Source organism: Lagopus leucura, unplaced genomic scaffold (genome assembly GCF_019238085.1).
Source record: "Lagopus leucura isolate 7727_CA_CO unplaced genomic scaffold, USGS_WTPT01 Super-Scaffold_100088, whole genome shotgun sequence".
In the NCBI taxonomy this organism is placed as follows: domain Eukaryota; kingdom Metazoa; phylum Chordata; class Aves; order Galliformes; family Phasianidae; genus Lagopus; species Lagopus leucura.
In genome coordinates, this window is record NW_024962319.1 from 168,621 (window position 1) to 192,125 (window position 23,505).

General features: G+C 53.5%; 1 protein-coding gene and 1 long non-coding RNA gene across 4 annotated transcripts in view; one reads left to right on the forward strand and one right to left on the reverse strand.

The window, feature by feature from the left end:
* Positions 1-23,023, forward strand: part of NCOA1 (nuclear receptor coactivator 1) — a 155,442-nt gene extending 132,419 nt beyond the window's left edge. For all 3 annotated transcript variants that reach the window (XM_042887479.1, XM_042887481.1, XM_042887478.1), the window contains 11 exons: positions 593-1,943; positions 6,857-7,031; positions 8,109-8,294; positions 11,201-11,327; positions 14,485-14,653; positions 16,894-17,208; positions 17,405-17,506; positions 18,724-19,123; positions 20,144-20,318; positions 21,070-21,253; positions 22,120-23,023. In XM_042887479.1, coding sequence (XP_042743413.1) covers positions 593-1,943; positions 6,857-7,031; positions 8,109-8,294; positions 11,201-11,327; positions 14,485-14,653; positions 16,894-17,208; positions 17,405-17,506; positions 18,724-19,123; positions 20,144-20,318; positions 21,070-21,253; positions 22,120-22,332 — 3,397 coding nt within the window. In that variant the 3' untranslated portion in view covers positions 22,333-23,023. The remainder of the gene's footprint in view (positions 1-592; positions 1,944-6,856; positions 7,032-8,108; positions 8,295-11,200; positions 11,328-14,484; positions 14,654-16,893; positions 17,209-17,404; positions 17,507-18,723; positions 19,124-20,143; positions 20,319-21,069; positions 21,254-22,119) is intronic.
* A 32-nt stretch (positions 23,024-23,055) lies between these two features.
* LOC122188849 lies at positions 23,056-23,493 on the reverse strand. The gene is made up of 2 exons (XR_006181652.1): positions 23,343-23,493; positions 23,056-23,252 (listed from the first exon to the last, which is right to left on the reverse strand). It is a non-coding gene; the product is annotated as an uncharacterized LOC122188849 (long non-coding RNA).
* Positions 23,494-23,505: the final 12 nt, after the last annotated feature.

Consider the following 23,505-nt stretch of genomic DNA (forward strand, 5'->3'; position numbering starts at 1 on the left):
GGCCTGGGTTGGAAGGGACCTCAAAGATCAGGAAGCTCCAACCCCTCTGCCACAGGCAGGGCCACCAACCTCCACATTTAATACCAGACCATGAGGGATCCAGGTCTGAACACCAGCATAAAGCAGCTCTGTTGCAGTTTATTGATGATTGCCATTTGGCAAAGAGCACGGGACGTTCAGGTGGGGCTTTATAGACGTGCTTGAGATTTCTGCCTTGCCCAGAGAACTTAGGCAAAATATCTGGGGAGGGAGAGGCTCCGGAGAACTTGCAGAACAGGGTGAGGTGAGTCTGTGGGCCTGGGCTGTGCGGGAGAAACATGGGGAGGATGGGGTGGGTGGGAATGCTCTCTGAGCAGAGTCTTCTGGCCACGTGGGAGCACAGCATCCAGAGGAGGTTGCGTCCCCTTTCTGGAGAGGTGATGAAGCTGCTGCACTCCTCCCCCACTACTGAAACAGAGCTGGAGCTTGCAGGCTGCTGTTCTTCAAGCTTCAGATCTCCGCAGAATGAAAGGGTGGCAGGAGCTGTTTGGGGAATACCAAAAGTCTGGGAGAAGCCTCACGTGTCTCTCCGTTTCCCTTTTGTCTCCGGCAGGGATCACGGCATGCTGTCCTCCCAGGAGAACACTAACTCAGCCATGGCCCTTCCGCGGGTCAGCCCCTCTCTGAACCCCAACATCTCCCCAGGGCAAGGCATGGCCCTGCCGCCCTCCATCCCTCCCTCCAATGGCAGCATGCTGGCCACCCCTGGTAACCAGCAGCCCGGTGCCGGCCTCCACAGCAGCAACTCCAGCACCAGCCAAACGACCTTCGGCTGTTCTCCTGGGAACCAGATAGGAGCCAATGTTGCCTTAAGCCAGGGGCAAGCCGGTCCCCCGAACAGTAACCACAATTTAAACCTCAATAGCTCCCCCATGAACAGCCCAGGGATCACCCCGCCACAATTCATGTCTCCTAGGCACCGGGTCAGCCCAGGACTGGTCCCCCGGCCCCGGGGACCCAGCAATCCCTTCTCCCCCACCATGCCCACCATGCACTCCCCCGTGGGCATGGCGAACAGCGGCGGGGGCAGCAACGGTGGTGGCGGCGGTGGCGGCTCCAGGTCCTTTCCCACCGCCCCCATAAACTCTTTGCAGGGGCTTAGCGAAGGTGCCAGCACACCGGTGGGCTACTCCACGCCACCCCCTGTGCTGAGACAGCTGGGCTCTCAGAGCTCGCCCGGCCGCCTCGGCATGCAGCCCATGAAAGCGGAGTCCAAGGACAGCAAGGAGATCGCCTCCATCCTGAGCGAGATGATCCAGTCTGATGGCAGTGCAGGCGACGGCAAACCGCTGGACTCGGGTGTGCTGCATGCCAGCGAGAGGCTCACGGAGGGGGAGAGCAAGTGCTCCCAATCCACCAGCCACAAGCTGGTCCAGCTGCTGGCCAGCACGGCCGAGCAGCAGCTTCGGCACGTGGATGCGGACACGAGCTGCAAGGATTCATTGGCCTGTGCGGGCACCACGAGCACACTGGGTGCCGGCAACCCGCCGAGCAGCACCTGTCCCTCCTCCCATAGCTCGCTGACCGAGCGGCACAAGATTTTGCATAGACTCCTTCAGGAGGGCAGCCCTTCTGACATCACCACCTTGGCCATGGAGCATGACAAAAAGGATAACGTCCCCAACCCCGCCACCACCCCCACAGCCCCGAGCCAGCTGCCGGGCACCCCGGACATCAAGCTGGAGTCGGATGCGATGAAAAAGAAAGATGTCAAGGATCACCAGCTCCTGCGCTACCTGCTTGATAAGGATGACAAGGAGCTCGCCGCCGCCCCAGCCCTCAGCCTGGATGACGTGAAGGTGAAGGTGGAGAAGACAGAGCAGATGGAGCCCTGTAACACCACCCCGGTGCCGCTGGCCAAGCCGCCGGCCGCAGAGGAGGTCAAGCTGGAGTCACAAGGCCAGGTGAGTCTGCTGCTTTTGGGGTCAGCACCATCTGAAAGGCTTTTTGGTGTTTTGCTCCATTGCTCTGCCAGCAGGTGTGGTGCCGCCTTCCCTACTGGTGCTGCCCTCTCTAGCACTGCTGTTACCCTCTGTTGGCTGGGCTGTTGCAGATCATCTTGAGTGCAATCATGCAGCATGTGTAGGGCAGCCAGGGGATGAGATCCAGCCAGCATGGGTTCGTGAAAGGCAGGTCCTGCTTGACCAACCTTCTATGGCTGGATGGCCTGTGTGGTGGATGAAGAAAAGGCTGTGGATGTCATCTGCACAGACTTTCATAAAGTGTTTGACTCAGTCTCCCACAGTATTCTCCTGGAGAAGCTGCAGCCCATGGCTGGGACAGCTGTACTCTTCACTGGGTAAAGAACTGGCTGTAGGGCTGGGCCCAGAGAGTGATGGTGAATGAATTCCGTCCAACTGGTGGCTGATCACAAGTGGTGTTCCCCAGAGGTTGGTACTGGGGCCTTCCTGTTTAGTATTCTTATTGATAGCCTGGATGACGGCATTGAGTGCACCCTCAGTATGTTTGCAGATGAGGAGGTTGGAGGGCAGGCCCCACAGAGGGACCTGGCCAGGCTGGATAGCTGGGCTGAGGCTACAGCCATGGGGCAGAGTGCAGAGTTGTCTGGATGAGGAGCTATGAGATACAGTTTAGTAGCTTGTGATAGCAATGGTAATTGGGAGGACAGTTGGACTAGATGATCTTGTAGGTCGTTTCCAACCTTGTGATTCTATGCTTCTATGATTCCATGCAGGTGATCATCCCCTGTACGCAGTTCTGGTGGGGGCTGCACCTCCAGTGCAGTATTCAGTGTTGGGCCCCTCACTGCAAGAAAGGCACTGAGGCATCGGAGTGTCCAGAGAAGGGCAGTGAAGCTGTGAGGGGTCTGCAGCAGAAGTGATATGGGGAGCATCTGAGGGCACTGGGATGGGTCAGTTTGGAGCAGAGGAGCTCAAGGGAGACCTGTATCATTCTCTACAACTCCTGAAAGGAGACTGTGGTGAATTGCGGTCAGCCTTTGCTCTTGGATGACAGTGATAGGATGGGTGGTGATGGCCTCAGGTTGTGCCAGGGGAGGTTCTGGTTGGATGTTAGGAAACATTTCTCCTCATAAAGAGCAGTGGTGCAGTGGCACAGCTGCCCAAGGAGGTGGTGGGGTCACCAAACCTGGAGGTGTTTGAGAACCATGGGGATGTGGCACTGAGGGATGTGGGCAGTGGGCACGGTGGGGTGGGCTGGGGTTGGACTCAGTGATCTTCTTGGTCCTTCCCAACCTTAAAGGTGCTTCCACGTTTTGGTAACTCAGAGCTTCAAGGCAATGCTGAGAGAGGAAGGAAGAAGCTTTCCCGAGCTGCATAAGAATGGGAAAGGAGCGGTGCTGCTTGCTGCAGGTGGCAGGCCTGAATGGGGAGGGGGCTGTGTGAGCCTTGCCAAGTGAAAGGGCTCTTAATTCTGCATCTCTGGGCACATTCAGGGCTCGTGTCCCCGGGAATTCTCAATCTGTTGCCCTCTTGTTGGCTGAGATTAGCAATTATACAGGCCTTTTAGTTATCCTAAAAGTATTATTAAATTGAATAATCCAGTGACAGATCTCCGCAATAGAGATTTGAGTGTATAAATATTCATTACATGCAGCTATGAATAGAAGAGATTTCTTATTTTTGAAAGCCAGGGGAGATGGTAACATGGATAAGGCTGCTTAATCCTTTTTAAGCAAAGAGAACAGAGAGGCTGACATTCAGAGCGGGGCTGATAGCCTGCTTACTGACTGTGTCAAATGGGGCTGAGAGGTGCGGTGTGAATAACAGCGAGCTCCCAAAGGCTCCAAAGGCAACACGCAATGAGTCTCTTAACAGGGTTAAGGGCTCAGTTCTCTTGGGAGTTGTGGTCAGTTATCTTGCAGCTGAGTGGGAATCTCACTCGTTACCTCTTGCTGCGATCATAGAATGATGGAACGAGTTGGGTTGGCTGCCCAGGGATATGGTGGGGTCACCAGCCCTGGAGGTGCTCGGGGAACATGGAGATGTGGCACTGAAGGATGCGGTCAGTGAGCATGGTGGGATGGGCTGGGGTTGGGCTTGGTGATGATCTCAGAGGTCTTTTTCAACCAGAATGGTTCTCTGGTTCCATGAATTGCCTCTATGTTGGCAAGACCCAAGTCAGGGTGTGCCTGTCTTGGAAGGGAGCCGGCTGCCTTCCAGTTTTGGGATGCTCAGCTTTGGAGAACTTGGAGCCTGGCTGTGGTTGTGAGCCCCTCTGCTTTGCTGTTGGAAGCAAGGTCACGTTTTTAGCCTTGCCCATGGATTTTTATTTCCAAGTATCTCTCCCCAAACAGCTGGAGAATAGCAAACCTATGTATGGGACCAGAAGTGCTCCTAAGAGTTAACAACGGCGGCAGAAGCAGGGTTGTGGAGCCTTCACTTGTGTGTTCAGAGGAGCAAACAGCCCATAACTGCTCAGCATCCAAGGACAGAGCTCAGTGCCACGTGATTTCTGCTAGCTGGATTGCTTCAGAGAGCCATGGGGAGAGGAGCTGCTATTGCAAATAAAACCAAGCACTTGCCTCGGACTTTTTCTTCATGTTTCTATTGAAATATCAATTAGGGCGACGTAATGGTGGGGCACGCTGCAGCTTGCCACTCACCTCACATAATTATTTTCTTTCCAACTCATCCTTGTGCTCATTTCCGAGAACACAACCTTGCTTCCTTTTGCTGCAAGATACCCTGTGCTCCTCCAGGATCTCTTCCTGGAAAGAAAAGGATGCTCGGGATGCTCAGCTCTGACTGCAGCTCCGCTCTGTGCCAGCTCTCCCAAACCCCCAGCTCTCTGCTTTGTCTTCTCCCCCTCCCCTTCCCCCAGTTTGCAGTTGTGCCATTTGGTTTCCCAGCCTTCTGCTTGCTGTTGTTGCTGGAGAAAGGATGCCTCAAGAAGGGCATCCAAGTGGAGAAGGTGCCGGTGTGGTCCTGCATCACTGAGAGGGCACCGTGGGCTGCTGTTTAATTGCATTCATCTCATCCATTGTAAGGGAAGCAATAATTTCCCTGCTTGAGGGCATCAGTTATGCCTGAGTGTGCAAGGATACCCTTCATTGCAGGGCTCTGGGTTAGGGTCGGATAGAAGGTGTGCACAGGAGGACACAGCCCTGAGTACTGCATTATAAATCCTGCCATCAATGCCTGCTGCTCACATTACGCTGCTCATCATCAGTGCTGCCTAAACATCATTTAATTCTCAAAATGCCACTGTAAATAAGAAAAAAAAACCACACTGTCGTGTGTGTTAACAGCCCCAGTTCATTCCTGCAGTACAGGCAGTGGGGATGGGGACAGGGCCCTGCACAAGGTCAGGACAGAAATGTGACATTGGTGGGGATGTCAGAGGTGCCTGGGTGGGCTCAGCCCCTCCAGGATCCAACAGCATTCCTCCTTTGTGATCCCTTTGCTTGAGAAAATTGGGTGGGTTTTTTTTTGTCCTTATTCAGAAAGGGGGAGAAAAAGCGAGAAGTAATGCAAGCAGACAGAGCTGCCTTCTGTAGTTTTTCTCGCCGCACTTGGATAGATCTGGAGATGGCTCCTTTCATTTTGGACCCGTGGAGAGCAGTAACCCTGAAGCCCTCCATCATACACAAAGGTTTTCAGTGCACTTTCAGGTTGTCTATCTATGGTGAGTGGCCTAACCTTCCCAAACACTGAAGGGCAGCTCTTCTGGAAACACAAAATGCCCTTAAATTTTGAAATATTGGACTTCCCTTCAGGTATTTTTCTTGTTTGCCAAAGCTCATTTATCTTGGACCCTTAAATCCCTACCTGTTGTTGTTACATCCACCAGCACAAATCCCTTCCCCATCACCTTTCCTATTTACTTCAGTCTTTGGGCTAGACATCCGCTCATCTGCTCTCAGCCTTGATGAGGGCTGAAGGAGCTGGATGTCATTTTCCTTTCCATCAAGGTAACTGTGTGCCCCAAGCAGGCACAGGAGTGCACTTTGGGGCAGTTGTTCTCTTAATTCATTTCTCCTGGAGTGAACCATTTTTTATTCTTCTCATTTCAGCATGACCATATGTATATTAGCAAAGCAAATTATCAAGGGGGAATGGTTTTAAACTGAGACAGGGGAGGTTTAGGTTGGATCTTAGGAGGAAGTTTTTCCCCCAGAGGGTGGTGAGGCACTGGAACAGGTTGCCCAAGGAGGCTGTGGATGCCCCATCCCTGCAGGCATTCAAGGCCAGGCTGGATGTGGCTCTGGGCAGCCTGGGCTGCTGGTTGGTGACCTGCACACAGCAGGGGGTTGGAACTGGATAAGCACTGTGGGTCTTTTCAACCCAGGCCATTCTATAATTCTGCAATTTTGTGATCTCATGTTTGAAATCACCATTGGTTTTATTTGGCCATGTTGGTGGAGCTGTTCATAATGCTGCTCATTGCAGCGTATGGGCTGCAGGCATGAATGGGCCTCAGTGGTGGGGAACCTGACCCCTGGGGGACATCCTTGTAGGGTAGGCAAAGCTGCCCAGGGAGGTGGTGGGGTCACCATCCCTGGAGGTGTTTAGGAACCGTGGGGATGCAGCACTGAGGGACGTGGGCAGTAGGCATGGTGGGATGGGTTGGAGTAGGGCTTGAGGATCTTCAAGGCCTCTTCCAGCTTGAATGATTTTATGGTTCTATATGCATTCATCTGGGATTGCCCAGGGATTATCCCAGCATTGCTTAATTCCATCCCAGTGCCACCACCCACTCTGGAGTGGTTTTGATTTAGAAGCTTCATCGGTGCTCATTTCTGTGATTTGGGGCTGATCCTTTCCTGTGGAGTTCACTTTTGTATTGCTGCAAAGGAATCAAACTCACCAACCTCTGCTCTCCTTTCCTTCCTCAGTTTGCTGCCGAACTGGAGCAGCTGGACCAGCTCCTGCCATCACTGGAGAAAGCTGCCCAGCTGCCAGGCTTGTGTGGGCCGGAGAGGAGTGAGAGCGGCGTGGCTGTCAAACCTGAAATGCTGGCAGCCCCCCTGCAGCCCAGCACTGCCCCCAGAGCCCCCGCCGGCCTCAACCGTAGGTGTCAGCCCTGGGATTTGTCCCCATGTGGGGCCTCAGGGGGTGGGAGCACAGAGAATGCAAGGGGGATTTGGGTTCTCTCCAGATTGAGCAGTTTGATCTCTGGAAATGGAGGTTTGGAAGCATTGCTCTCACTTTGAAACAGTGTGATGGGACTGAGTGCACCCAGGTCAGAACGGATAGGGAGGGGTTAAAATTGCAAAAAACACCCTGCTTTTTCTCCAAAGTGAGGCATTCTTATCTGCTTCTTAAAGAACCCCTGAAGGAGCCCACAAGCAAGTGAGAAAGCCAGAGGCTCCAGCTGTGGCTCCTTGGCTTCCCCGTGCCGGGGTGTGAGCAGCAAACAGGGCCAGCAGGCTTTTACAAGCAGAGCATAAACTTGGCTGTCCAAATGCCCCCAAGTTACAGTGCTGTTGTCTGGAGCCCATGCCATGTGCCTGTCCTCATCAGCAGCCCTGTGCCACCCTCACTGGTCCCCTTTAGTACTCTGCCAGCCCCAGCATGAGCACAGCAGCCGGGACAGGTCCCACAGGGCTTTGTCCCATGTGTGGTTTTTCCTGATGCACAGCTATAGTTTATTCCATCCCCTGCATCACTGCCCAGCAGAAATACAGAAAAGAAGGTCTGAGCGTGAACAGAAGCATTTGCTACGTGCTCCCCGCTGGCAAGCTGCAGCTGAACTTGTGAAAATCCATGCAAATGAGAGTTGTAACGATGCGAGGCTTAACAGCATCGTTTTCCCATGCGGTTTTAATTGATTTAAAGCCAGCAGTGCCCAGCAGAACATAGCTGGAGTGCACACAGGCAGCATCGAGGAGCTTCACTTGTACTACTGCCACTCCCCTGAGAGGAATCCTTGTTCACTCTGAAGGAATTGGTTCTCATCCTCCCTTCTACTGTTGTATAAAACCTATTTGTATACATCTTATAGATGCAAGCCTTCTCCCTTAGCCCAGAGTACCCAGTGTCAGCTTCCTGGCGGGGCACTGCATCCGCGGGTGATGTTGCGATGAGCTCGTGGGGAGAGATCTGAATTTCTGCATATACATGTTTATCTTTGTTTTCCAAACTCAGCTATCAGCAGCGGGCAGGGCATGCAGGCAGCTCGTGCCCCCTTTGAGTTCTGTGACCCACTGGAGCCAGCTCAGCTGAGGCCAGTTGCTTTCCCCGCAACCAACGGCAGCAGCCCACGGCCCCGAGTGCCGGCCGAGCAGGGCAGGGGCACTGTGCCGGGACCAAACCCCTTCCCACCTGACACAGGTATGTGCTGCCATGGGCACCTGCTCCGCTCAGCCAGCTGTGACAGCAGAAGGGGGATGTGGTGGGAAAGCTTTCTCTTGGAGGGCTTTTTTGGGCCAGGTTACAAACAGAGAAAGCCAAGGAGAAGTCTTGAGAGGTGATGGCCTCGAGCAGGACTAGGAGAGGTTCAGGTTGAATTAGGAGACATTTCTTCTCTTATAGAGCAGTGCTGCAGTGGCACAGATGCCCAGGGAGGTGGTGGGGTCAGCATCCCTGGAGGTGTTCCAGAACCGTGGGGATGTGGCACTGAGAAGTGTGGGCAGTGGGCACGGTGGGGTGGGCTGGGGTTGGGCTTGAGATCTGAGAGGTCTTGTCCAAGCTGAATGACTCTGTGACTCTGTGTTCATGCTTGTGGGTGCTGAAGAAGTGCAGGGTGGCAGAACTGGGCTTAAATATGCCTCCTGTCCACCTTTTCTTTCTAAAAAGTCAAAAAATGCCATGAGAGAAAGGATGAGAGAGCATCTCCACCCCTATTTAGAGAAGAGCCCCTCTGACTTCTCAAGAATGCAAACCCAAACCTTCCTCCTCTTTCCAGCTACATGAAGCAAGCCAGTGGCTCAGGTGTCTTGGTTTGGGTTGAAAGAGGTCTCAAAGCCCACCGAGTTCCAAGCCCTGCCATGGGCTGGTTGCACAGGGCCCCTTGCAGCCTAGCTTTGGTTACTGCCAGGGATGGGGCACACACAGCTTCCCTATGCAGCCTGTGCCAGGGCCTCCCTGCCCTCTGAATAAGGGCCATACTAAAGTCAAAATAGATTTCCATGAAGCCTGGAGTGCCTGTGCTGCTTTGGGGTGACCTTGATACGGTGCAGTGGCCAGGTCCACCCAACAGCTCAGCTGTGCTGATACGTGGCTGCAGGAACAAGGGGCTCACCTCAAGGATTTAGCACTGAGCAACACTGGAAGAGGGACCTCACAGAAGCTCTGCTCCTCCAGTGTGGTAGCAAGGATGGTGTGGGATGGGACTGAGCTGCTGTCCCCTGGCATCCTGCATCCTGCATGTGTCACTGCTCACCTGTAAGCAACAGCTCTTGCCCTGACCACTGCATTGGGAGGACACACACCCCGACACACTGTTATGACATTGACCTTCTCCCTCTGGCAGCTTCTCTTTCCAAAGAGTTTCATGTGTTGCACAGAGGGCATCTCCCTTTGTTGCTCAGATGGCCCCACGTCTGTGCAAGACGCACGAGAGCACACTGGCCCCAAATTTTCACTTTGTTCTTTGTGCCCATGTTCTGTATTTCCCCATCTGAGCTTTCCTCCTTCAACAGATCCCCTCTTTTCCCAATGCTCACAACCTGCTGAGCTGCTCAGCACTCAGTTTTCCGACCCGTTCCAAGCAGTGCCCAGCATCAGCCCGGCACCAGCTTCATGGTCCCACCCATGACCTTCCCTCCTCTGGAGGCCGTTGTGCAGCTGCAGCATGACACCCGTCTTCATGACCGTGAGCAGCTGCAGGCTGATGCTTTGATTGGGAAAAAACTGCAGTTTTCAGCAGAAACAGAACTGGGAACTGTTGTCAGGCAAGCAGGGAAGGCTTGGAGCTCTGCACTGCGGCTGCGTGGAGCCGGCCCCACTGGAGCTACTGCTGCCACTGCTTTTATCCGCCTGTTGCCAAGCAACCTTAAGGCTTTTTTCAAGACATTTCAAGAAGTAAAGGAACACCTCTCCTTGCTTCCATCCAAGAGCAAGCTTAGGGCTCTTGTGTTTTGGTGTAAAACCCACAAAACAAGCTCAGTCTGGGAGCTGTCATTGCCTGGAGCTGGGGATACCTTGGGACAACAGGGAATACACCAAGCACTGCTGGGTTTGCCCCCAAATAGGGCAGTTCCCCATTCTGGATGTGCTACCAAGTCACCAGGTCCTGCCTCCTGTTCCTTTGCCCTCCCTGAGCTGTGCCTGGGATTTCTGTTCTGTTGGGATGTTGGAAGCTGTGCTGGTGGCACCTCAGTTCTCTGCAGTGCTGTATTTTATTGAGGGAAAAAAAAATACAGATTCACATCCTTGGCCCCTGCAAACCCATGGGATTGGCCACCAATGACATGTCCTGAAGCAGCAATCCCAACCTGGCCAGAAGTGGACTTATCCCTTGTGTCCATCTGCGTGGGGCTCCATGGCCAACGTAGCCAAGGTGTTCTCTGATCTTCTGAAGGTGCTAAGAACAGTGGGGATGTGGCACTTGGGGACGTGGTCAGTGGGCACAGTGAGGATGGCTTGGGGTTGGACTGGATGATCTTAGAGGTCTTTTCCAGCCTTAATTGATTCTGTGACTCTGTGATTCTATTTCAAGTTGGATGATGTAAAGTCTCCATCCACATACATCTCCCTGTCCTGTGCTCAGGCTCCGAGTTGTGCTAAACTTAATCTAATTGCATTGGCTCCTTTCCCTGCACAAATTAACTTTTCTCCAAAATAGAGTCAGAAGATGCTAATGGGCGTGTGCCATTTTTTCAACTAAAATCTCCAGTGCTAACAGCTGGCCTTCAAGAATGAGCCCTCTGACTTGACTAGATTTTGAGAAACTTGCTGGGAATGTTCAGGAAAGGGGAACTGAGATGGGGTCGTAGTGTTGGTACATTTTGAGGACACACAGATCTGGTGGAGCAGCCACACAGGTGTTCACCCAAAGCCCAGGCTCATCCTTCGGGTTTGAGTATGAGACCAAGCTCTGAATTTTTTGCATGTTATCTCTAACAGGATTTATCTGCAGAAAGATCAGTGCCTTCATGGCAGGGTGCCTTGGGCATGAGCATGGCACCTTGGCTGTGGTTTTGCCCACTTCCAGCATCTCTCTGCACATCCCCTAGGGTGCCTGAGTCCCCTTGGGACGCTAACGCTTCCTCCCCCGACCCCTCTTCTACCCACAGGGATGTCAGAGCTGGAGATGGGGGTGCCAGATCACCAGTTTGGGCAGCCAGGCATGGGTGAGCAGATCCCATGGACAGATAACAGCATGGCACCCATGAACCGAAGCACGCTGAGTAAACCTGAAGAGTAAGTACTGCAGCTCGGTGGCTTCCTCATCTCACCCATCAGGACTCTGGGATGCTCTAGCAATTTCTGCCTCTGTAAACAGGGCATGCACCATCAGTTCTTGCTCCAGAGCCAGTTAATCCCATATATCCACGTTGAAAGTCCTCACTAACCAATACTGCAGCTAAAATTCTCCCACATTTCTCTTTCTGGGGTCAGCAGTGGCATCACGAGAGCCACGGGACAGTTTTGTGTCTTCATGTCACTGCAGCTCTTCGCTGTCCCCATTTGCTTGGCTTCAGCTGAAAGGTCCTCTTTAGGTCCTTGCCCAGCACAGCAGCCAAGGCGTCATCACCTCAGCATGCAACATCATTCCTTGGCTCTAAATGCCATAGCAATGCTATTGCAGGAGCCTGGAGGTCAATTATCTTGAGGCTGGAGGTGAGGAGGGCAGGGAGCCCTGCTGGTGGTGCTCTCTGCTTGGTGCCATACAGAGGTCACAGGGCTTCGTCGTTCAGGAGCTCTCCAAGGCATCAGCATTGGCACTGTGGACAGAGGCTGAGTCCTTCCCCATGCCCAGAGGTCAGGTACCTGTTAGATAGATGATGAGCTCTGGGAGGATCCTTTTGCGGCCCTCGCTGCCAAAATCCATCCATGGGTTGCTAATTAAATCCTTCACAGATAAGCAAAGCTTCTGTTTTCCTGCCACGAAGAGCAAATGTGTAAGAATTGTATTTGAGCAAGGCAAGAGCCAGACATCTTCTTCCAGGAGCTAAGTTTGGACTCATTTCTAAAAACTCTTCACTCAGCCCAAGAAAAGAATTGCCTAAGTGGTCTCTGCTGTGCACATGGATCTTGGATTTTGGCTGGAAAGACTCAGCCTCGCATTGCTTGAAATTGCTGGGAGATAAATCCAATCCCTGTTTAAATGAAGAGCGTTTACATCAGCTCGAGTCCTTGCTGCAAGGAAGCAGCTTCCCTTTTACATCTCAGTGGTGGTGCAGTTTCGTCGTCGGTGTGAGATCTGTGGGGCATATCCAGCAAAGGCCAGAGCAGTGCTAAAAATCAATCTTGGTTTTTAGCTACAAATGTTCCTTAAAATGCTGCTTCACTTGCTTTATCAGGGGAAAATGACCTTACCTTACTCAGCAGCCCTGTGCTCCAAGCACGGAGCCAGGCAGCCTTGCTGGTGCCCAGTTCACTTCCCACCTCACTTCCCTGCAATAACTTCAGCAGCCTTATGTCTGATGGAGCTCCATAGGTGAGAGCTGCCTTGGCAGTCTTTGGAGCAGCACTTTGAGTCCCCCAGAGCAAAAAGCAGACACTGTGTTGGAGGTAAGGCTTGCTTCTCAGCATCCCTTTCCAAAACTTGCTTCATCACAAGGAAGGGGTTCGTCAGCCCTTGCAGAGGTCTTCAGGCTCTGCTTTGGTACAACAGACTTGAAAAGCAACGGCAGAGAAATTGAAGAGAGCAGATTCCTCTATAAAGCCTGAGAGGAAGTCTGAAGTCAGAGGCTTGGCTGGGATCTGTGCAGTTCCATCTAGTGGCACAGCCATAAACTGCACTGATAACATGCACAGATTGTTCTGCATCGTGTGCCTTCAGTTGGGCTCCAGCTGCAGAGCAACTCCTCTCTTAACTGAGTTACCAGCAGAGCTTTTGCTTTAGGGGTTGTGAAGGTTTTCCAGCTGCAAGGTATGTATCCATCACCAGAGCTCCTGCCTTGCTCAGTGAGCTGACCTGCCTGGCCAAGGGGAGCTTCCTTGCAAGTTCTCCCTGTCCCCAACCCGTCTGGATCTTCAATTCTTCATCAAGTGGGATGGTTACAACACGCCCCCTTCTGTGCTCTGAGCCTAAGTGCTCTGTGTCATTGATGGAAGAGTGGTAGAGGCACTGTGGTCCAGGTCCAAGGCACCTTGAACTACATCCAGGGTGCTGCAGGCGGCTCTCACACATCTTGCTCTAATCCCCCAAGATCAAGAATGTAACCCAGGGCCTGGCTTGATGGCCACAGCACTGGCATGTTGTGCCAGCAGAGATGCCCTCGGTGTCCAGGACATCTGTGCTGGGCAGGAGGCCTTTGGAAGCCATGCCAGGGAGATGTTTTATGGGACTTCAAGCAGCATTTGACACCAAATTCCTCCCACCTGCCAGCATGGGGCTGACCTGCATGGGGTGCTGCACACATGGTGCTCACTTTAGGAGGTTTATTTCCTATCTAAGGGTTGTACTGTCCCACGGTCTTCTTATAAACCATCCACGCAGAGGTCTGTGGTGAGACGAAGAGAAATTGCCAGCCTGCATTCATCCTCTCATTGCCTGTTAATGCAGAGAAAAACTTTGTCCCCCACTTTCTCTGCAGGATTGATGGCTTTGAGCAGCCAGCTCTCATCTTTGGCTTTGGCCCTCCGAGTGGTTCAGTACAAAGCAGCCAGTAGCAGGGACCTGGGCCGCAGGAAACCAGCCCTGCTTTTCACCTCCATCTCCCTGCTTCCCTCTCTGCCCCTGCTCTGTAATGTAAGAAGTCCCAGCGCCCGGTATTTCTTTCCCTGGATTAAACTGCGTGTGTTGGCTGCAGCACTCTCGGTCCCATTGGCTTCAGTTCCTTACTGTACATCTGGTCCTCATCTGGAGCTAAAAGGATAAACATGTCTGCTGCTTGGGAACTGCTGGCATGCTCCAGTTCTCTCCTTTGTGTCTCTCTGTGAGCGTGATGTGCCATGGCTCCCTTCATTGTGTCAGACCCGGCAAATCCGATTGACTCCAATTAGTCACGTCATTGGAATGTCTCTCATTACATATTAATCTTATTCCCAAAGAATATCGAGCGAGCTTGTCAGAAATCTTCTTTTTGCAACTAAAAGGTTCCCTCTGCCTTCAGCTGTTTCTTTTCCAGCTGTCCCAGCGTCTTCCCAACCTCCCGCTCCGCTCTCTGCTCACGTTGTGCTCTGCCTCCCGCCGCCCTGCCTGTAACTCCTGCAGAGCAAAAGCACCAAGTGGTCCTCCAGAACCCCACTGAAGCACAGCGCTGGCTCCATTCCCCATGGGATTTCATCCTGGCAGTGGGGTCGTGGGTGGGAGGCCAACGACGCAGTGCAGAGCAGGATTTTCTATGGCTCAGCCCCGCTGCTGCTTTGACAACCCTTCACGTGTCTCCTCGGGCTTTTGTCTCCGCAGCCCCTGCATCACCTCGCAGCTGGACGAGCTCCTGTGTCCTCCCACCACCCCGGAGGGCCGCAACGATGAGAAGGCACTGCTGGAGCAGCTCGTGTCCTTCCTGAGCGGCAAGGATGAGACAGAGCTGGCTGAGCTGGACCGAGCCCTTGGCATTGACAAACTGGTGCAGGTAGAGAGGCTCGGTGGGGTTGGAAAGAGGTCGGGGCCCGGGGTCAGGTCATACAGTCATAGAACAGCTGAGGTTGGAAGGGACCTTAAGGATCATCCAGTTCCAGCAGATGCTGAGCTCTGACATGAGCGTGGAGGAGGATTTCCAACATCTGGTCACGGGAGGCCAGATGTGAGTGGGAAAGCGCATCAGATTCGGAGAGGATACTTAATCCTCTGCCATTCCACAGAGAAAAAAAAAGTTGGAAAGCATCCCCATGAAATCCAATAGGCCGCTGTCGGCTTAAAAACGCCATCCCCCATGAGAAACGTCAGCCCTTCAAAGGGCAGCTCATGTGTCGGGGCGTGGGGAGGCCTGGCAGCCCGGCCCGCTTCCCCGCCGCGCTTGGGGTTGGGGCGTGGAGGAGTCTTCCAGCTGGAGTCCCACAGGCACAGATTCCTGAGCCTTAATTGTGCTGCCTAATAATATAGCTAATGGCCTGGCTGGTATGAGAGCCCGCAGCCCTCGCTGTTGAGATTGGCTTACACTGCAGCTGCCCCTCTCCTCTAATTTAACCGTGGAAAAAAATGACAGTTTTGCTCCGGCGTTGCCATCTGATTCAGATAGCACCATGGCCCCGGCCACAGGCGCCCGTGCAGAGGCATCTGAAGGATTTGGGTTGTTCTAAATAACAGGGCATGGCCAGGGGGAAGCCTGAATTTAGGCAGAGAGTAAGGGACTTGGAAGATGAGATGCATTGCTCGGGTTTTTTCATAGAGTGGTTTCTCTTTCCTTGCCCCGTGGTGCTCGCGTGCTTTTTCCAAAACAATGAGCAGAACTGAAAGCCTGTGAATCACAGAATCATAGGATCATTCAGGTTGGAAAAGACTTCTCAGAATCCCCAAGTTCAACCCCAACCCACCCCGCCATGCCCACTGACCACATCCCTCAGTGCCACATCCCCACAGTTGTGGAACACCCCCCCAGAGATGGTGACCCCACCACCTCCCTGGGCAGCCTGTGTAGGATGTGTTACTGGCAGGGAGGACTTCACATCCCTGGGGAGAGCTTAGGGATTTACTTGGACTTCAAATTTTTGCACTTGAGGCCCAGATACTTCAGTCCCCGTCCAGTCTGGCTATGAAGGAAGGCACGTGGTTGCCCTGGAGATGCTTTGTCACTTCAGGGCATGGATGGATCTCCTTGACTTTCCCTGAGCCCCCTCCATCCTGCAGGGCTTGGGCTGTTTCCCTCTCTTCCACATTACTGAGGATGTGGGGAAAGGAAGAGCTGGGTGGAAAGTGAGTAGATTGGGGAGGAAAGATGAGAAAAGCCTCAAGTCTGGTTGTAGGCTGCTGTTTTATGACCTGGAACCCAGTCCTTGAGCCATATATATTCCATCTTAATTTATGGAAGAGGGAGAAGACCTGACTACATCCCTTGTTCGTGTTGATCCTCCAAGTGGGATGCTCTGCCCAAAATGATGCTGATGAGGGTGGTGAGACCCTGGCACAAGCTGCCCAGAGAAACTGTGGGTGCCCCCTCCCTGGAGATGCTCAAGAACAAGGTGGATGGCTTTGGGCAACCTGGTCTGGTGGGAGATGTCCCTGCCATGGTTTCTGCCATGGTTGGGATTGGATGGGCTTTAAGGTCTCTTCCACCTCAAACCATTCTATAATTCCGTGATTCCATGATTGTGTGGCTCCACGATTCTGTGGTTCTGTGTTCTGTGATTTCATGATTCCATGATTCTATGGTTCCATGGTTCTGTGATTCCATGGTTCTGTGATTTCATTATTCCATGTATGGTTCTGTCATTTCATTGTTCCACAATTCTATGGCTCTGTGGTTCCGTGGTTCTATAATTCCATGTTTCTATGGTTCTGTGATTTCATTATTCCACGTTTCTGTGGTTCCATGGTTCTGTGATTCTGTGGTTCCATGATTCTGTAATTCTCTGATTTTATGGTTCCACGATTCCATGGTTTCCATAATTCCATGAGCAGTGAGCACACCACAATCCATCACTGCTTTGGATATAGAGAGATGAACTCCAAGCCCGTCTCAAAGGACTTTTTTCCTGGGGTCCTTGCTCCAAAACAAGCCAGCAGAAATCACTCCCATCCCTCCAGCATTATCAAAGCCTTGAGGAATGATGGTTAACCCCACTTGGGACAGCTCTGGCCTTGAGCTGTGCTGGATGGGGATGGCTGCAGGTGGGGCTCCAGCGTAAAGATTTTCCTCCCTCTTCTCCCTTCCAGGGCGGTGGGCTGGAAGCCCTGACGGAACGGTTCCAGCCCCAGCAAGCCACCCCTCCTCTGATGATGGAGCAGAAGCCCGGCATGTACCCCCAGCCTTACTCCTCAGCATCTCCCACCACCAACCTCCCTGCCGCCTTCCCCGGCATGGTCCGGCAGAAGCCGTCCTTCGGTCCCATGCCGGTTCAGGTCCCGCCACCACGCGGTGCCTTCCCCACCACCATGGCCATGCAGCCCCGGCAGACGCTCAGCCGACCCCCCACGGCTCCCAACCAGCTGCGACTTCAGCTGCAGCAACGGCTGCAGGGCCAGCAGCAGGTAAAGTCCCCCCAACCCCCAGCTGGATCCACGGGTGAGAGGGATGCAGCGTCCTCCCTGCGGCGCCAGTCCTGCGATGAGGGGAGATTGGAAGGGCTTTGAGTAGCCGGAGGCTGGGTGGACACTAAGGGAAAATACTGCTGGAACATCTGCATGTAGCTGGAAAACCTTCCTGACTGTCCTCCCTTCCCTGCAGCTGATCCATCAGAACCGGCAGGCGATCCTCAACCAGTTTGCAGCCAGCTCCCCCGTGGGCATCAACATGAGGGCAGGCATGCAGCAGCAGATGACCCCGCAGGTAAGGGGGATGCAGCGTGGTGGCAAAGGCAGCTCAATCCCATCTGCTCATTCCCTGGGGATGGGAACATCACCCACCATGCAGAGGAGTGGCTCCAGATGTGCCTTTGTGATTCTTTTTCCTCCCCCTTTACTCCATCCCCTACACTTGGGTAAGGCACAAAGACCTCATTATCGCTTAGAGACAAACGTGCCAAGATCGTTAATTGAGAAGGATCTTTGGAAAATAGATGCCATCCTTTAAATACCAGAATCTCCAGTGAAATCTTCTTAATGATCCTGCAAATCCCCAGGCCCTAAAGTTCTTGTTTCACTTCTAATAAAGTGGATAAAAACATCTGCTCCCTGCAAGGAGGACTTGGAAAGCATAGCTGAGTTCTGGTAACTTTATTCCACTTCTCTGAGAAGCCTGCAAGTTTCGTTAAGCATCACAACATCTCTGGTGGGGAATATGAGGTGCAGACAGAGGGACCCGGCGCTTTCCATCAGAGCTCCATTGACAGTTGTGATGGCTTTGTTGAGTTCCCTCTTGCTGTGCTGCAGCTCCTATGGTGATGGATGGGAGCACATCTGGCCCAGCAGCTAGGGAAGGAGCCCAGTGCCAGGGGAAATGTCATGGGGTGATTTTACAGGGTCCACGTCGGAGATCCTGGTGTTGGGCACTCCTCACTGGGAGCCTTCCCTGAAGGGCACAGGAGCGGGTTGCCCAGGTTGTGGATGCTCCATCACTGCAGGCATTCAAGGCCAGGCTGGATGTGGCTCTGGGCAGCCTGGTCTGGTGGCTGGCGACCCTGCACATAGCAGGGGGTTGAAATTAGATGAGCATTGTGGTCCTCTTCAACCTAGGCCATTCTATGATTCTGTGAAGGGCACAAGAGGAGGCTTTTGCTGCATCCACTAGAAGCAATGATCCCATAACTAGGCGATCATACCTGGTAGCAGGGCAATCATCCAGGCTTTCCCATTTGGCTGGGGGACACAGCCTGGATAGGGGCCGATCCTTTGAGATCCTCAACCCCTGATTTGCACAGATATCCAATCTACAGCATTTCCCCAGTCGCTCCTTGGTGCTGCGTTCCCTTTTTTCCTCCCAGCTTCCCTTCACAAATCGAGGCCTGTTGCCCCAAAGAGGGCCACGGCTTGTGGCTTCCGGGGCTCTGAGCTGTACACTGAGATGCAAAGAGGAGTTAACTCTTTTAACGTCTTCCTTCCCCACAGCCTCCCCTCAACGCCCAGATGCTGGCCCAGCGTCAACGCGAGCTCTACAGCCAGCAGCACCGGCAGCGGCAGCTCATGCAGCAGCGAGCCATCCTCATGAGACAGCAGAGCTTTGGCAACAACCTCCCACCCTCAGCCGGGCTCCCGGTGCAAATGGGGGCCGCCCGCCTCCCCCAGGCTCCCCCACAGCAATTCCCTTATCCCCCCAACTACGGTACGAGCCCCGGGAACCCTCCCACCTCCACCAGCCCCTTCTCGCAGCTGGCGTCCAGCCCTGAGGCTGCGTTGGCCAACCGTGGTGGCATGGTGACCAGGGGGATGATGGGCAGCGTCGGAGGGCAGTTCGGTGCCGGGATGACGCCGCAGATGCAGCAGAACATCTTTCAGTATTCGGGATCAGGTAGGTGGGGATGGGACTGTGTGCCTCTCTTGGAACCGACATCTCTGGGTAGGGGTGGTTGGCAAGGGAATGGGCAAACTGGAGGGGTGTGGGGATAGGAGAAGAACAGGGGTGACCCTAGAAAACCCACGTTTAGCAAATAGCACATGGGATGGATTTTTCTGCCATTGGGGTTTTGCTTGCGTTTACACCAGTGGTGTAAAAGCAGTGGGGAAGGATAGGCAAAGGGCAGAGCCATACTGCCACCGTTTCATAGAATCCCAGAATCACCAAGGTTGGAAAAGACCTAAAAGATCATCCAGTCCAACCGTTCACCTATTCCCAATAGCTCCCACTAAACCATGTCCCTCAACACAACATCCAGTCTTTCGCACCACATCTCACTGCTCTGTATATCCCAAGCAAACCTTTCCTGGTTGAATCCCCTTCAAAATAGATAATTTTGGCCAATGATTCATTTCTTTGTTCATTCTTTCTGCAAAAAGGAAACTGCAAAGCAGTTCTCTAAATTGTGCTTCCTTAACTTTATATGCTCCGGAAAAGTCCTTATTGTCGCTGAGATGTCTGAAATGAGCTGCAGTCAGCTCATGCTTCTTGCCTGGGCACAGAGCTCTGATGACACTGAAGAGCCTGTGCAGAGTGGTGCAAGGATGATATCGGGTGCTTGAAGCTGCTCCCATTCAGCAGCAGTGTGGGGTCTCAGCATGGCACACGTAACCGATGAGCAGAGCCCTGCAGGAAGCACTTTTGCCATTGTCTTGGCATTACCTTGGCTATTTTCCACACAAGGTGTGGTACGAAATTGGAGCACCTGCTGGTGGAAACCACGTGGTGGGCCGGTTTCCCCAATCATTCATCTATGAGTTAGTTGAATTTGAGTGATAGAGCTGCTTGAAATGAAAACCAGAGATTCCAAGGGCAAAAGTCACGGGTTTGATGGCAGCAGTTGCAGGATGAGGAGGAAGAGGGGAGGCTGCTAATGGATCACACAGCTGATGCTGTCTGTCCTTCCTTCCCCAGGCATGGGTCAGCAGAATGAGCCCGCCTTCGCCCCCTCGCTCAGCCCCAGCAGTCCCCTGATGTCACCACAGCTCCCTCCATCACAAAGCCCAATGCTGCAGCCAGCACCGCCTGCACCGGGCTATCAGTCACCCGACATGAAGACCTGGCAGCAGGGAGCCATGGGGAACAGCAGGTAAGGTCATCGTGGTGTCATTGGGTGGGTCGGGCTGGAAGGGACAGTAAAGGAGCCCCTGCCCTACTGACCTGGGCTGGGGTAGCCTGGGTGGGGAGGTGAGACGTGGGAAGAACAGACAGGACACCAAGAGCAGACATGGTGACACCAAGGAGACAGTCCCAGCCTGGCTGAACCTACATCCAGTGTCCTCACTCCATGTGCAAGTCAACCACCGACCCATAGCTTCATGCTCACCTTGTCTTGGGATGGCCAGAAGGACCCAGCACAGTGGTTTAAATCAGTGAGGAGCTCTTGGAGTGAGGTGGCTTCATTATGTCTTGTGAAAGCTGATAGACTTTGGAAGCGAATGGGAAGAGCCATCAGACTGGTTTTGTGCAAGTCAGGTTGGAGCTTCAGATCTCCAGAAATGAACAATTAAAAAGCTAAAATTAAAAAGGCTGTGTTGCTTTGTGCCTGCTGATAGCTCAGCTGACCTTCCCTGGTCAAGCAGAGCTTGGTGTCACCTCACCCAGGGCTTTGCATCACTTCTTTGATGGTCCTCTCTCGTCCCTGTTGTCCCTCCTGCCCCATCACGTCACACTGAGGGGCAGAGAGCAGATGTTCCTACAGTAGTCACTGGCCTTCGAGGGCTTCCTCGGTGGCTAAAGCTCCTCTGATGGCTCCACATGCTTCATCCCTTCCAGAACAGGCAGGCAGAGAGCATCCTCCCACCAGCACTTGGTTAACCCTTTTCTCCCCTCTCCATCAGCGTATTCAGCCAAACGGGGCAGACCCAGCCAGCACCGGCCCAGCAGGGAATGTACAACAACATGAGCATCACGGTCTCCATGGCAGGAGGAAACACCAACGTCCAGAACATGAATCCCATGGCAGGACAGATGCAGATGAACTCGCTGCAGATGCCTGGGATGAACTCCATGTGCTCAGAACAGGTCAGTGCCACTGCTGACAGCCCTCCCCAGCTTTCTGGAGGGTTGCTTTCCTAACGGGTCTCCCCACCTTTGTTAGATTCATTTGTTTCTGTGATTTCTTCATTTACAAGCAGTGCATATCTCAACCTTCCCCTGGCTGTGGGTTTAGTGCTGGGGATTTGCCACAATGCATTTCAGGGTTCCCCTTCCCCAGCCCTTCCCAAGAAGGGCAGCAGATGTCCCTGCTGCATTGACACTGCTCTGAGCTGTGTTAGACTTGGGGGAGGCTGCAGCCTCTGTGTCCTTAGGGGAAGGCAAAGCATCCCAGCATCTCCAGAGCTGCTTTGACAAGGTGTTAGGGATGGGTTTGCTTATCTCCTGGTAGCTGTATCCAAACTGAGGGCGTGGAAACCTGCACTTGGCTGACTGTGCCCAGGACACTGCCACCAGCCATGGCCGAGCACTGTGGCTGTTTGAGGCTCTGCCCCTCCTGAAATTTTAGCTGCTGGGGTTTGTCTCAGTGCCATTAAGCTCCTTGGAGCTGCTCTTGGCTCATTGGGTTTGTGTGGGAGTGCTGCAGGCTGGGGCTTGCAGCTTCCCCAGCAGCTTTTTCCCCCTCATGTCAAATGCGTTTGGTGACACGCCACGCTCCCTGGAGACCACGTGTCCCTGGCAGCAGCCCAAGGCAAAGTGCAGGAGGTTGAGAGAAAGACAAACTGCATCCCAGCCTCAGAATGAGAGGATGCTGGTGCTGCCCCATGGGCTCCCCCTCCCCAAACCCACCTGGGCTCTGAGTTTCCTGGACCCACCCAGCTCAGCTTAAGAGGGTAATGAGTGCCTTGGGGACATCCAGAGCCCACTCTGAGCTTTGTTATTGCTTTTGACAGGTAAACGACCCGGCGCTGAGACCCACGGGCCTTTACTGCAACCAGCTTTCCTCCACTGACCTTTTGAAAACAGAAGCAGATGGGGCGCAGGTCAGTAAGAAACTGCTAAGCACATCTCAGGTACAGAGAGAGGAGTTTGCTGTGCTGCCAATAAAACTTGAACGTTCTCCAGCCATGCCATGTCGGCATGCTTGGCACTGGGCGAGCTGTTAGCCAGGACTGTTTCAGTTTGCAGGGCTAGGTCTGATCCTGCTGGTCACCCTGAAAGACTGGGTGTCCTGACCCTGCAGACAGCCAAGGTCAGGCTGGATGGGCTCTGAGCACTGGTGGAGCTGTGGGTGTGCCTTTTCAGTGCAGGAAATGGGACAGATGGCCTGTAAGAGTCCCTTCCAGTTTGGGGATTCTATGGTGCATTGGTGCTTGGGGACCTCGGAGAGCTGCTCACTGAGCAGAAGCTCTGCAGCCAAGCCGGGAAATAACTGAGCACAGGAGGTGCTCAGCCCCATCCGTCTCCAAGAGCAGCCCAAGAGGAGACAGCAGCGGGAGGAGTTCTTTCCTAGGCTCAGATCTTCAGTCTGAACGATCCATCCCGGGGATGGAAGGCGATTTGGAAGGGAATGTCCGGAGGGAGCGGGGAGGCAGCGGGGCGACGTCTGTCCGTCTGTCTGTCCGTCCGTGCCTGCCAGTCTGAGCGCCGATGCCCGTGGGCTCCGTGCTTTGCACTCCCGCCGCTGATGAGTCTCCTCGTTTCGGAGCGCCCCGCGGGGCTCCTTGTGCTCACACACACACACACCACCGCTCCTCATTTTGTAAAGCAGCTCCGGACCTCGCTCGCCTCCAGTCTGCCCCGTGCCGCTGCCTTATGGCCGCCCCTTTCCCGGGATGAGCCAAGCTGATTTTTCCTCTTTCTTTTTTTTTTTTTCTTTTTTTTTTTTTTGTGTGTGTCACATTCCTCGAAAAGCGGTTTATTCAGTCAGTAGCTGCTGAAGAAGGCTCTTCTGTTGGCCCTGCGGGGTCGGCGGCACCGCGGCGGCTTTCGGGGCGCCCAGGGGAGCCGGCGGGTTCAGGTAGGGATCTCCTACCAGATTCACTGTACACTGCACGTCGGCAAACACCTGAACCTGCTGTACCTGCTGGGACACAAAAGACAAGAGGGGCTCTTAGCGGGGATGGGGCAGGGGCCGGCGGCGACGGACTGGGAACTACGTGAAGTGGAAACTCACTAGAGACTTCCTCTAGTCTGGAGCCACCACAGAGAAGAACTCTTCTGTCTTCTTTTCCTACAAAAAGAAAACCGCTGCACTCATTCGGATCAGAGCTCGGCAAGGTTCACAACGTTGCTCGTTCGGGAAAAAAATAATAATGATTAAAAAAAAAAAAAATTGG